Here is a 15,067-nt window from a genome sequence, read left to right on the forward strand (position 1 = left end):
TCTAAATGACTGTTGGGTCATTATGAATAATTACAGCACGGAGAGGTGATTCGACCCCCTGGTTGGATAGGGTAATTTTGGTTTGCAAGCAGGCAACACGCCAGACTGCAACTGTAGATGCTATCAAGACACATTCGATGCTGGAGGTTGGTATATTCGTTAACTCGATTAGACTTAATTAAGCGCCGGAGCTTATTTCGATCTGTCGGTTAATCGGGTCTCGGGGAGCTTCTCAGGATCTGCTTTACATCAGAGATACTAAGCGGAAGTTCGTTGATACTGTATCGATCATCCGTCAATTAAGAGAAAATAAATAATATTTCTCAACGCGAGACTAAAAGGTTTTCAATGTAAAAATAATCAAGGAACACTTGGTTAGCACCGGAAGTGGTTGTAGTTTTGTTACTCGTCACTGGCGTCAAGCAAATACGGGTTCAAAGTGGTCAAATGTTTGTTCGATTGATTCGTTATTTCTAGGAAATTGAAAAACTTTTTGCAAGGATTGATGATTGGACAGATAACAAAAAATTCAGGAATGCAACTTTTATGCACTCACAATCAGTTCAAATCGAGACATTCTTTTGGAACTTGTGCTTGGAATATTAATGGCGCGTCTATGTAATCATTTTTATTAAACTTTGAACTTTAATTTGATATATCACAAGTGGTATTTCGTAACACTTTTATGTCATGAAATTGTCTTAGAAATTTTACGTTTTGAATTTAGAAATTTCGTATTTAATTATTTTTCTTTTTCTTTTAATTATTGTTTCCCTCTGATTAAACGTACCAACGAAGCATTAATGTAGTAACTTTCTTCGAACTTTTAGCTTCAATTTGACATAGCGCAAGCATCATTTCGCCCTACTTCTCAGTCATGAAAACCCACGAGACTTCATATGTACAAGAGAATAATTTTTCAAGTACATTTCTGTTGATGGTTAAAAGAGGTAAACAAGTGCCGGGTTCGTTTATTCAGTTTCAAAAGTAGGGAATCGAAAAACAAGTAGAAAGTCTCGGTTGGTTTTGCGGAAATTGGCAAGCGGAACGCGGCGTGCACCGGTTCTTATCGAGGATCGCCGACCGTTCCTTTTCCCAAACTACCATCCGTTCGCTCGTTTAACCTTCCAGATACTGTTTCTTGAACCGCCTCGCAATTACACGCTTCCCGCCAAAGTGGTTCCTGGCCTCGATGTCTGTCTGGCTGCTTACACCAACACGTATCCTCGCTGAAAAGCACAGGGAAATGAAAGAAAGCGATTCCTAGCCCCTTTTTAAACTAGCCGCTAGCACGTACCACCGAGTCAAATTCTGAATTAAATTTACAGAAAGAACAAACTTTCTTATCGCGACCTTAAAACTTCCACCTCGCACCTGGCCTTAATTATCATTAATTAGAAAAGTTGCTTTCATTGGGAAACAATAATTGCGAACGCCAGCAGGATATCCGGTTTCAGATTTACCGCGAACGATGCAGTTCGTATCAATAGGAGGGGAAAATGAAATGCAAACTCGTGGGGATTTTTCTTTTTTTTTCTTCTTTTTTTTTTTTATTCACTCGATCGATGATTACAGTGTACTATTGTTATTTTGCCAAGCGAGCGATTTTACTTTCAGAGATTTTCAAGTATGCTAATGCTACTCTTCCATCATCTGCGAGATGAAACGAATTTTATTTTAATTGACAAATAATTTCACGATGGAGCAATGGAGTGTTGTGCGGAAGTGAGAAATAAAAAAAAAAGTCATAATAGGTAATTCTTCGTTTTACTGAAACCTTGACGAACGAGTGAAGCTGACACGATATCGCGTGCATGAAACGAATCCTGTCAACCATTTCGCCTCGAAATACAGGCTATCAAAACACACAGATGCGTGCACGTTTTTCTATCAAGAAATATTAAACTGAAGCTAAATAAAAACAACAGGAAAATACGGAAAAACAGGGAAATAGGAGAAAGATTACCTGGATCACATGTTTCCCTTATTTATTGTAGCATAAAATAGGAACTATCTGCATTGCAAATGAAATTGTCGTACGATGATTTAACTTTTATTCAAACAGAATTGTACGAAAGAAAAATTTTGATAAAGATATTCATTTGGTTTCCATAATTTAAAAGTAGAATCTATAAATTTTCATTATAAAATTAATAATTATTTCTATCGTAACGCTCAAAATAAAATCAGAAGTATCACCTCATAAATACCATAATTATCATTCTCTGTCCTTTTTAGGGTCAATATATACCCAAAAATGGCCCGTATGACAAAAAAGTATTGGAAAACAAATTTCTCCCTGGAGCAGCAACAAATTACCCATGTCCTCTCTAATTTGAAATCAGTAAACGTCCATTGGAAATTATAGGGGTGACCCACCCCTTTCACCTTTTGTAAACAGGGGTAGCAATTATTTGGAGCCTGGAAAATTTCCCATAAATCTGGCGGAATTCCCATCTTTCCAATCTCGAAAATTGTACATCCTGGAAACATTGAAAATGTTTACCAAAATCGACGTTAATTTCGCGGAAGAGGCATTATCACGCGTAAATTCCACTGGTAAAAGGAAGATTATAGAACGCCGGAAGCTATTGTTACTTCGTGACATAATTCGCATCAAAGCGTGAAAACTATAAGGTACGTTTCCATCGGTGTGTTGTTGAAGATGCTGCAGGGCAATCTTGTTCACCTCTGGAACGCAGCAAACACCACGATGAGGAATCATCGTCAAAAAGCGAAGCTGTCTTCAGTATTTCTTAGAAATGAAAATTCAGCTGTAGGTCAAAGCTAATCCGTCGTTTTGATTTCTTAAAAAAGAAGAATCGTTTCATAGTACTGGCATTCGACGATTTTGAAAGGAGAAAGATTCTATGATGATTTCATGACAGAAAAATATCATCAAATTGCATCTATAGTATATTAAAATAAAGCTTAAAGCTTTACAAAAACAGCTATAAAAATGCCATGTCGATATTCCTAATACAAAATGGCCGGTGGTGAATCGCAACGAACAATGTTTCTACTTATCCAATTTTCAAAACAAAAAATTCTAAGACAATTTCATGACATAAAAGTATTTTAAAATACGACTTATGATACATCAAATTAAAGCTTAAATTATAATAAAAATGACTGCAAAGACGCGCCATTGATATTCTAAAGACAAAATGATCTCTTTCCAATTTTCCTTACAAAAGCCTTGGTTACTGGTCACCGTACAAGGTATTTCTTATTTTTCTCAAATTCCTCTGCCAGTCTAGTGTAATTCGGAAAGTTTCACGGACGAAATGGATCAGCAGAAACGACCACAGTAACCCGGTGAATGCAACCGTTCCAACAGTCATGCATATAAAGAAATTGGAAGTCCGTGCGGTTGAGTATGCGTTCCGTTGCAACCGCGGTTGCATCCAGCGCCATTGTCTCACGTACGCTAGCCCAGGATCAACTTTTGTCCCTCTTGTATATCTTGTTTCCAGCTTTTTCACGAAAACGGAAGTTGCTTCCCCGTCTTTCTCGATACGGTCTGCCAGCTCTTTCTTACCGTGCAAGATAAGTTGTCGTCTTTAAAATATTTGAAGAATTATTAACTATTCCCTGACGCACGGACTAATTAGCGTGAAAAATTCACCTGAATTCAGTCAAGGTTCATTTAGGGATAATTACCCCGTTACTCATCAAGCAGCCTCCAATTAGCCGACTCGATATGTAGGTACATGAGATAGAAACAGAAAATAATAATATCCTTTACGAAAAATGAAAAAATTATTTTAGAAACACCGGTGAAAGTAAAGAGTTAATTTCAATTCTTCACTTGTGTTCACGCTCGGCCAGCTGAAAGTTCCATCAGAAAGTTTTTAGACTCGTACAGTAAATTACAACCCCAAGTTGAAATGCTTTTTACCCGCGGTTGGTTAAAGATATTATCTTCGAGTACATATAATTCCTTTATTTGCAAAGTTTTCTGGAGACACCACGAATGCTCCTTTTTTACTTCTAAAGGTCTCCGAATTAAAGAAATTATTGTTTTTTTTTTTTTTTAGTTAGGTAAATAATTTTAAATTGTTATAAATTTGTTATTAATGGACAGGATGTTTCATTTACCTTCTACTAATTGTCGCATTTTAGGAGGTACAATGTTACACAGAGTACTCTGGCTTTAATTTGTGTAGCACTATTTTCTACGACCTTTGACTTCTAGTTGGAACATATATCACATTAAGGAGTAGCAACTCCTCTAACTAAGAGATGTACTGCTACGCCAAAGAGTTGTAAGTTTCAAGACACAATTGTAAGCAAAGGCTTTTAGAAGTTCGGTTTATCAAGTAACGTACTGCTACAGCAATAATTAAATAAGGGTACAAGGCAAATAACATTATCATTTTGTATTATATTTGAACTAGCAATTATCTATAAAAAGAACGAAGAGCAACGACAATTTCTCAATGAAATTTTCGCCATAGCGCGGTCAGAATATAAAATTAGATGATCAATATTGATCAATACAAATCAATACAGTACCGATCAGGAAAATAACGCGACAAAGAACGACACTTCTTTTGTTTGCCCTTACTGTATTTTTAATAGAACAAAGTAAAAACATCGATGTCGAAGCTGGAACAATGTCCTGAAAGCCTTTCCATTGACGATCGAGCGCGTTGAAATTATAATTGAAATTTTTGGATCTCCATTAAGCCCGTGCTTTAATGAATTTTGTTCGGGATTACAATCCAGCCAGATTGATGCTTCAAGTATCTGCAGATTCATTATCAACGAAATTTTCGATCGATGGATAATCTCGTAACGAGGTGAACTACCTTCGAAATCCATCGTGTAATTTATCGATAGTTAATTCAACCGATTCAAGGATCTAATAGCTTCGTTTCGAGTGCTTCGAACGTCTCTGACATACGAAGAAAGTTTTATTGCTAGAAACAGAAAGTAACGTACCGCACCATCAGGGTACGTTTTCATTGTTCGAACTGGATGACGTGCATACAGAAAGTTTCGTGCTTGCGTTTGCCATAAATCTGATAGAAACGTTAACCAGTCAGCACCTTGCGACATCTTTGTTTCGTGCGAAATTTCATTGAACGTTGAGAAAATCTGAGGTACATTGAACCGTCGTGTCGGTCTGGCAGGATATCACGAAGCTAGGTAACCGGAAAAAGCGGCATGATATCACGTATTCATCGGTGCTTGGGTCGTTGGAGGCCGTTCGCAGGAAGCTTTCGATTTTACGAGCGATTCGCGTATTCCGCGACTCGTCGCACGCTTCGCTAACTCAATCGGGGGCTGCGAAGCGAGCCTCGCACGAGAACCGCATACGAATTTCTTCAAAAACGTTCCTGTTACACGCTTCGCCATCTACTTTCCTTGCTTACCATCATCAAGGACTTTAGGCTATCTTGTACTTGGGAAAAAGTTGACGTGCTTCGTTCTCTTTATCGTAAGTCTTTTTACGTTAAGAATATTCCAGGGGGCTTTGTTAGCCTCGTTTTCTCCAAGGTTTAAACTTTAATTTGATGTATCGTAAGTGGTATTTTCAGATACTTTTATGTCATGGAATGATATTAGAATTTAAACATGTCGAAATTGGGTTTTTCACAGAGGATAATAACAGTGCTCGTTGTGATCCACCATCCGCCATTTTGATTTAAGAATAACCATGAAACGTTTATATAGGTTCTTTTGTAAAGTTTCAAGCTTTATTTTAGTATATCGAAAGGGTAATTTGATGACACTTTTCTGTCATGAAATAATCTTAGAACTTGTTCCTTTCAAAATTATGAATTTCCTACGAAAAACCCTTACCTATAATGCAAAAGAAATCTCTGCTGATCGTCTTCTTTAAATACAATTTTCTTAAATAGTACTTTTCAATAGAAGATCTTGATAAAAAGTCCCACGGGAAGTGGTTCCGTCGATATCCTCCCCCCCAACAAAGGCTAACCCCTTTAAAGACCATCCTCGTCACCCAGTTTCCGAATTTTCGACTTCTGGTCGTCATTCAACAGAAAAAAGGAAAAGACAAATAAAATAAAATCGAACCACCGGTACACTGGTTCGATGCACACAATCGATACATTGTGTGCACGTCGTGAAGAAGCGACGTCGAGATTGGCCCGTTTCTCCGAGCACTTTATTCCCATCCCGCTTCGCCTTTTCTCGTATTTGTACTTCCGGTTAAAGTACGCCAAGAAAACGTCGAACGAGCAAGTCTCCACGTTCTGGCAATAATTCCTCCCTTTTTGTCCCCTCTGAAGCGAAAAACCTTGATCATCATTGACCCATTAAAATAATTTTTCATTTTCAACTGATTTTTGAGCTCGTACAAATTCAAATGATTTTTAATCAATTTTTAAGGTGGCTGCTAATTACAAATTATTTAAAATAATAAACAATGATAGTTACGTAATTTAATTCCTGAAAATCATCATGATTCCCATGAAAATTCTTCAAAATTTCAGAAGAAGAAAAGAAGTTTGTAATGTACATAATGCCAAGCCGGTAGTTCCTCTTTGAAGAAGTAATCTTATGACAGAAAAAATGTAGTTACAAAGGAAATTGTGATGATGAAGTTGAGAAGTGAAATGGAGATTCCTTGGAAAATTGTATTGTGAATTATGGAAATTATGATCGTTAATTATATTTCATTACCAGGGTCATACTGAAAATCTTCAGGAATTTAATATTTTCATTTTAGAGTGCCGCAATTACGTTTCAAGTACAATAAATAATATAATAAAAATTTAAAACATTTTTCACTTAACTAATTGCATAAATTAATATTGAGAATGAGTATGCAAATTAAATTCAAGCATCCACATTCTTTATTTAATTAACAGGATTGTACTCTCTGGAAAGACCTCAAGGAACTTATTCTAATTTTTAGCGAGTGATAATTATCTGATAAAAAGCACACTAATGGTGAATTGAATTTTATCGCCAGTTGAATGATTGATTTTTTTGTGTTGAGGGAGAGATAGGGAGTTTCTTATAGAAAGTTTCTTAGAAAGAAATTTCCCTAGGGTGCTTGATAGCAACGCCTTTGGGTCAGAGTTAGCTTCGTGTAACGCTATACCCTATACTCGAGTTCGGTTAATAGTTAGCTGGGTCAAATCGATTCGATTTGCGTTAACTGCTACAATTGTATTTTGTAACGTGACGCTTCAGATAATTACCAAATTAGTTAGTCAAAGTTAGTAGGGAAATTTGATAATTTAATGAAGGAATTTAATTAAAGATATAAGGATACTTTCATATATGAATATTTAAGAAAATTATTAGAAAATTTGAATAGACAATTTTATTTATTTAAATTATTCAAATAACAAATTAGAAAAAAATTATTTTATTAAAATAATATAATGGCTCTATAACGATTGTTATTTAATATAATATTGATATGAGTATATTTTGTAATTATTATAGATAAGTACCTTAATTACTTCCCAATTTCTTCATTAACAGCTTCACTCCTAAAGATAGCTGAATTTCCAAAGGGTTCTAAATTAACTCATTAATTACCAAAGAATTTTAATTAAATAATAAGAATTTTACTAAATTTTAGTTATTGTATTACTTTAAAAAATACTTGATTTTGCCAAGCAGAATGACTTAATTAAAAATTAAGTAAAAATGAAGCAGTTGAACAAGTAACATGACTGGCAGTTAATATATAGTTGTTAAGTGTTGAAGGAAAAGGTGGAAGTTTCTCACGCGATTTCTAACACGATAATTTGTTGTTTATGTTTCAGGATGGCGCATATGTGAAGGAGAGCGATATGGACGGGTTGGGTCTTTGCCCTTACGATCCGAGGCACAACAGTACGGCTGTATTTGTCGGTGAGTTATTTTTTTACATGTTAATATATTATAAAAATAAATACATACAGATTATTAAATAGCACTAAAATTACAAATTCAATATACAATAGTTTTATAAAAGTGATTTAGCTTTTTAATATTCATTAAAAAAATTAATTACAATTGAAATTTATAATGATACATATATTTTATAAATGGTTTTATATAATAAGTAGAATATTATTTGATAAAATTGAAATTAATCTTATGATGGATGATGGAGAACAGCGTAGAGCCAAAGGTTCCCAGAATTCAGAAGTTAGCTTAAACTTTGAAATAGTCTTTCAAAAGGGTACAGTTTACATGAGTAAACCTCGAACAATTTTAATTGCAACAGTCCAGCCTGCGCGAGAGCCTTAAGGGTTTAATCTGAGCGAAATTCAATTTTCCTGTCAAGCTTCAACTTGGATCGAGTTACTTTTGCATAAGCAACTTTCTTGTGTCGTGAACAATTTAACAAATAATTAAGGATTCAACACGGAACATCTGGGATTCTGTACTCGAGATGTCTTCGTGGGGATTTCAGTCGAAAATGGCTAGGGTGAAGATTGCTAACTTTTCGATGGGGTAATTGGGTAATGAAAATGTTAATTTGTATGCACAACATCACTATCTTCCTGGGATATTTATTTATTTATTTTTTTTTCAGAGTAAAAATAAGAATTGTCAGAATTATTCCAACACTGCTGGGAAATAATATGCACAACTTTGACACGGTTTACAAACGTACAATTTATTTAATAGCCACACGTTTCGCTAATTTATGCTAAACGTTGCCCTTATCATTGGTAGTAAATAACGCGTGTCCCAACGAGAAGTTTGCTTTCTGATCTGATCTCTGCTTGTGTTTACTGATTATTAGACACGTAATAAATATTTTAAAACGTTCTTGTTTTTTCCGTCCCGGTTGTGATATTTTTGATAAGTGTGCTTCCTTCGCGGTTTTATATTTTTAAATCAGGAATATGTATAATTATACATCCTTCAGTTCAAATTGATTTTATTATAAATAGTTTTGCGCAATTTGAAATAGTAATTGTTGTTTTGAAACCTGAATCTATTCTAAGCTACTAGAATAGATGATGTCAGTTGTGTTTACGATTGAGTCGGCCATATGGAATATTTCAGTGAAGTCTAACAAAGGTGAAATATGCGGAAGTGCAGTGCAGTTGCATCGTTTGCTGCATGTCGATACGTTGCGTGAAAGTCGTCTCACGAATGACCACCTACTGTTGTACATAGATCCTTTTATTGCAGTATAATATCAGGTATTCATGTTGTAATGCCTAGCTAAAGGTATTTGTAAACAATGAATAATTTCACATGAGATACCTTACAATACACATTCATCAATTATTGATTTAATTAATAATTTATTATTATCCAAAATTCAATCATTTCATTTTCAGGTTCCCATTTGATATTTTATCAAATTAATACAATAATAATTATTCTGCTCAGAATTTGATTTCATTTCTTCCAATTATTACACATATTATATTAATTTTTTATAGATTGATATAACGATAATTCATATTAATGTATAATATTATGAATTGCACTCTGTTAATTAACCCTCGGACGACGGACCAATTCTGTATTTCATTTTATTTCAATTTTCTAAGTTTGACTGCTTTAATCGTGAGTGTACATACACGTTTCGCAAATAATGTCTGAAGGTTTCATTTATCATAAACGTTTTATTTAACGCATACGTCATATCACTATCTGCCTTTATCTTGAAATATTCGCGGCTTCCTTCATACCGTATATATTAATTAAAGTGTCAAGAACGAGGCCGAGCTCTTATGTTTCTGTCATTTACCAATACTTTCACCGTTGTTGCAGCTTGTTTGCTGTTCACTGACACCTCGCTTAACGATGTTGTACTTCCAGTTATAGGAAATTAGATTTTCAATTAGGTATCAAGCTGACGGGATCTAATTAATTATGGCTAGAATATACGCAAAGCTGAAATTAGTATATGTCACGTTGTAATTATTTTATTTAAAAATAAAATTAATTGTCTTCGTTCGAAGAATTCCAGTAAGTGGAAATTTTATCACCACGGTGCAGTCTAATTAATATCGTTATGATATTTTCGTATGATCAGGTTTTTGGAATTACATTCGTTTCGCTCATTTTGCTATCGGTCGCATCTTGTTTACAAGTAATACATCTTAATTTTGCATTTAACCGACACGATAGGGTGTGATCGCGTGACTAAATTGCATGTTAAGTGACCTACTCCTGAAAAAGAAAAGATAAAGCCTGGCTGTACTTCAAGAGAAATATGCAGAATCGTGACACGGTTGTGTCATTGCATTATACGAATTTTTCTGACCATCCTCATGTACTCTAATTAATAGCAATTATAATTTAGAAATTAGATGTAACATCTAACGTATACACTAATTAATACTGATTACAATAAAAAATTAATGATTTTTTATTACACCTACTATCAGGAGTAAGTGATTAGGAATTTTTACTAATTTTCATGACATTTTATTGGCAATCTATTGGTATAGATATCAGGTCGAGGATTCTCTTTCACCCTATAATTTTTCATAAGAGTACCATGCACCAGATTGTACATTGCATCCTTAATTCACGATGTACTCGTTTTTCAAGCATAGTATATCTCAAACAATGAATTAGACCCCGTAACGAACGAAATCTATTCATATACCACGTTGCATTTGAATACCGTGATACCATCTCGTACATTTTGCGTGAAATCGTTCTGGATATGGATATTTCATTCACGTGTACACTCGGGGAATGATAATATTGATCATTACTGGAATGAAGTCTGATATGGTAATATAGTCATCGTTGTTTTGCACGAATATAGTGTTCCTTACAAGGCTAATTAAATTTACCTATGTATTTTTAACTACGAACCCTGAACCTTCATGTGAGGCGACGTTTTTAGAACTCATCATTTATTTTTGAATGTCAGAAGACAGGGTAATTCTGACCTAGACCTTTGAAAATTTAAAGCCGCATAAAGAAATTTTGAAAATTTTTAGAATTGTTATTTTAGGTGCTATAAAAAAATTTCAAATTCAATTTTCTCAGAAACTGATTCATATCTCGTAAAATTGTTTTCCGCATTTTTGACAATTGATTTTTCCCCATAGAATCATCCCGTTCGTTTGCTGCTCTTTTTTGACGAAATACTCGTTTATATCCTGCCTGGTTCGAAGGAGCGGGCCGGAAATGGAAAACGAGAAATTTATTAGAGCAGAAATGTATACTTTGATTCACAGTTTCCTTGGGATACGAAATATTTGTCTCCATACATCAGATCCATACACTTGAATATTCTCTGTCTCGTCAATCTCTCTATCGACGTATTCGTCCATCGTGGATGAAATAAAAAAAGAGCAGACACGGGAAAAGATATCCAAAGCTGGGGATTCTCCTTCCATATCGCGTCTATCTTGATGAATGACGGGAACAATGGGCCGTCATAAATCAAGTTCTGCGTAAACACGTGAATAGGGAAATCATAAATATTCAACGTGTATCCTTCGGTGCGTTTTAATCGGTAACTCAGGAGGACGGGAACAATGTTCTGCTCAGTTTTAAGAGAATAATATTCTGTTTCAAGTGGATAATTGTGCGGATGAATGCAATGAAATTGGAAAATAAATTTGGGGAAGTTGAGGTAGGATGAAGATGGGAAATCTTCTGAGACAATTTCATGACTGAAAAGTATCTGAGAATAATACTTATGATACGTTAAATTAAAGATTAAAGTTTCATGAAAATAACCGTCCGAATGCACCGTGGATAGGTTTAATAGAAAATGGATGAGATTAAATTGTAACAAATAATGATATCGTGATTTATGAAATATTTGATTTCGGAACTGGAGAATTCTGAGAAGATTTCATGACAGAAAAGTGTCATCGAATATGACTTGTAACACACATCAAATGAAAATATAATCTTCCCTTAGCTAATCCCTTTGCAATTCTAATTCCCTTTGAATACCTTTAGTATGAAGCAACTGGTAGCCAACTGAAACAAACTCGAAATAACTTACCTGTCCCAAAATTGTTAAAAATTTAGCAAGATGAACACATTTGGTAGCAAATGATTTTTTCAAGTGGATACAATTGGCTAAGCTGGCGATTCAGGTCATTCTTTGTTAACAGAGCACGCCCACCTTCATAAAATATAGGCTTTCGAGGAAAAGGAACGTTTGATAGCGATATTTACGAGCATGGCCTACAATCGCACACGTGAAAAACACCACTAGAATTCTATCTCTTTGTTATAGAATACAACGATAATCATAAATTTGTCTGTCCCCGCGTGCGTAAACCGCAGATGATAAAACGACGAAGGCAGCTGCAAATGATCAATGTTGGAAATTCGAATTTCTACTGTAATTAGACGATGATAAAAAATAGTAAAAGAAAAGGGAACGGAATTTCCTTCATTTATTTACACGTCCAACTTATACTTCTGGTATCATTTATTTCCAACTTCATAAAACTTTCCTCCAGAAGCTAAATTCAATTAATCCCAACGGTTCGAAAATATATGAGGATTATCGGGTCATTTTGACCTACCCTAATAAAATTTAACAAGCGAGCCGAAATTGGTCAGACGTTGTTTTACGAACACGGTTTATTTTTTTTTATTTTTTTTTTTATATTTACTGTCGGAAAAAGCTGCTAATTTACGAGCTGTGAAAAGCCGGGAAATTCTTCAGACATAAACGAAACGAGCTATGAATAGGAAAATAATTATTTAATGCATAACAAGTCGGATTTGAGTGTACGGTGTTGCAGTTCAGAAAACGGAAGTATATCTTGTTCACATATGCAGCAGGTCGGAATGCAACGAGTGCATCCGTTTCCGGAAGATTTTGATGCATTTTTCGTATAGCCACTGAAAGAGTTTCTCATTCTTTGGTTTATTTTTATTCAAGAAATTATCAAAATTAAATGATATTAATTTTAATAAAAATTCAAAATTATTAGAATTGCGTTCTTTAAAATAAAGTTCAATGAAAAAATTTGTCCGTTTAACGTTTCATCAGACAGATGGAAATTCATCGCCCTAATAAGGCTTTAGGTAGTCGTGAAATTACCGTACGTGCACGTCGACTCCCTCATTTATTAGAACAAGCAAATGAGCCCGACGTATTCATACGTCGCTTGAATAATGACTATTTATGACGTCTACGATATGTACATACGTGTGATAATACCATAAGGAGGCTGCATTCGGGACAAAGTACGTCACGATTATCAGCAACAACAGATATGTTCTTGGTCTTATCAAATTTCCAACCGGATAATTCATAACTCGTGTAACACAACTTGACTGTGTTTGCATTTCATCGTAAAGGTATTAATGGATTTTTTTTCGTGATTTGTTTAAAATAGAATAGCATTTTTAAAATAAAATTTTGTGATTTTTTAATTCATTTATTATTTCATCAAAATGCAATAAAATAATTTGTCACTCATTTTGAATACAATTCTTTATTTTTTTATTATTAGCATTTTCTCTCTCTTTTTTAAATTTTTGGAGTTTAAAATTTTTCAGAGTGCTCGTTAATACATTTAATAATAAAATATGAAAAATGTGAACATTGTTACTCATGTTTTCCACTCATTTTTCCGTACAAGTAAACTTCTCGTGCTTTCCTCTAGCAGTAGCTAATAAAATTTCTATTCAATTAAACTCTGTTAAAGCAAAGTTGCTAGTCCTGTAACAGTATCGCTTCTGTATTAACCTTCTTATCTCACACTCTCGGTAGCTCGTGTTAAATTCTCGGATACCTTTAAATCCGTTTAGAAAATTTCCAAACTTCATCATCTTTTTCGATGATACCATCCACTGAGAAATATGGGACAAAATTTACTACAGAGACTAATTAATTTATCGTAATTAAATTTCAGAAAATTTAATTGAAATAAAAGTAGGATTAATATGTGTACTTTTGATGTAATTTTTTTTTTATATTAATTATCAGGTGAGTCACAATATTAATGCATAAAATATCTCTGTTGATTCTGTCGATACGAAAAAAGTATCTCGAGGAAAGAACGTTTTATTTGCCAGGAACAAATAATATGATAAAGATAATTCTTTCCTCAGAGTAAATGTTTTCGAAATTTTTCGTTGACTCAGATTTTCCTTCAAATATAATCTCCGTGTTTCTTTATTCAAGTTAAATGAAATAATATTTCCGTTTCTTAATTAACAATTAGTTCTTCAGAATGAAAAATACAGTGTAGGTTATTGTGCTTCGTTTCGGTAACAGTTTCATGACAGAAAAGTATTATCAAGTATCACTTGTAGCACGTCAATTTAAAGCTTAAAATGTTCTGAAAATTACTATACAAATACCCCTTGAATATTCTTAATATCAATTGACTTATTGACCATCAAAGTAGGCAATGATAAATTTCAAAATATAAAAATTGCACTAAAGTGCAAGAATGCATTTGAATCGTGCAACCATTTTTTTTTTATTTTTCAAAAATTCGAACAGCAAACAGAAGAGAACAAGAGAACTAAGACTCGGATCGAAGGGGATGAACGATCCGTTGTTGGAACTGGTAAATCCATCAGTGTTACAGGGTTAAACCCCAAATACGCGATGCACGCTTAAGACAAGGCTTCCTATAGCCACTGGTATGCACATCCGATGCATATTACACGTGTACCAACTATTCATGATCCTCTTGTTAAATCAATGTCATTAAACCTTCCGCTACTAACAAAAATATATCCAATTAAATGAAATCCACTAATTAACCATTTCCCGTATATTGTGCCTACCTCTTTAACAGCTCTAATTGATTAAAGTAAGTGGCTGTCGAACGAGACAAAATAAATTTCATACATGACAGACGTTTCCTTCTCATCCATATCCAATTAATTTAAGTGTAATCTTCGAACCGATTCCAATCAGAGAAATTCGTTAATTAACGCGACGATGACGGAAGGAGGGGAGGATGTCTGCGAATTATCAGGTGGGCCAATTGTATGATGTCTCGTCGGCGCTAATAACGGGCGCACAAAGAAGCCGCCACGTAACCGGAAGTTTCTTCCTCCAGTCGTATGGGTATTACCAGGAGGACCTTGTGTTGGGTCGTGGCAAGGCTCAAGGTAGATTTGTAGCCTGCAACGAGCACGTTCATCCCCTAAGTCTAACGTCTACTTT

The 15,067-nt window shown here is 34.4% G+C and overlaps 1 protein-coding gene across 3 annotated transcripts in view; it reads left to right on the forward strand.

Moving 5' to 3' along the window:
- Positions 1–15,067, forward strand: part of LOC117600046 (semaphorin-1A) — a 126,493-nt gene that overhangs the window by 97,988 nt on the left and 13,438 nt on the right. For all 3 annotated transcript variants that reach the window (XM_076692640.1, XM_034314980.2, XM_034314981.2), the window contains exon 6: positions 7,758–7,845. In XM_076692640.1, the coding sequence (XP_076548755.1) occupies positions 7,758–7,845 (88 nt within the window). The remainder of the gene's footprint in view (positions 1–7,757; positions 7,846–15,067) is intronic.

This window comes from Osmia lignaria, chromosome 15 (assembly GCF_051020975.1).
Source record: "Osmia lignaria lignaria isolate PbOS001 chromosome 15, iyOsmLign1, whole genome shotgun sequence".
In the NCBI taxonomy this organism is placed as follows: Eukaryota; Metazoa; Arthropoda; class Insecta; order Hymenoptera; family Megachilidae; genus Osmia; species Osmia lignaria.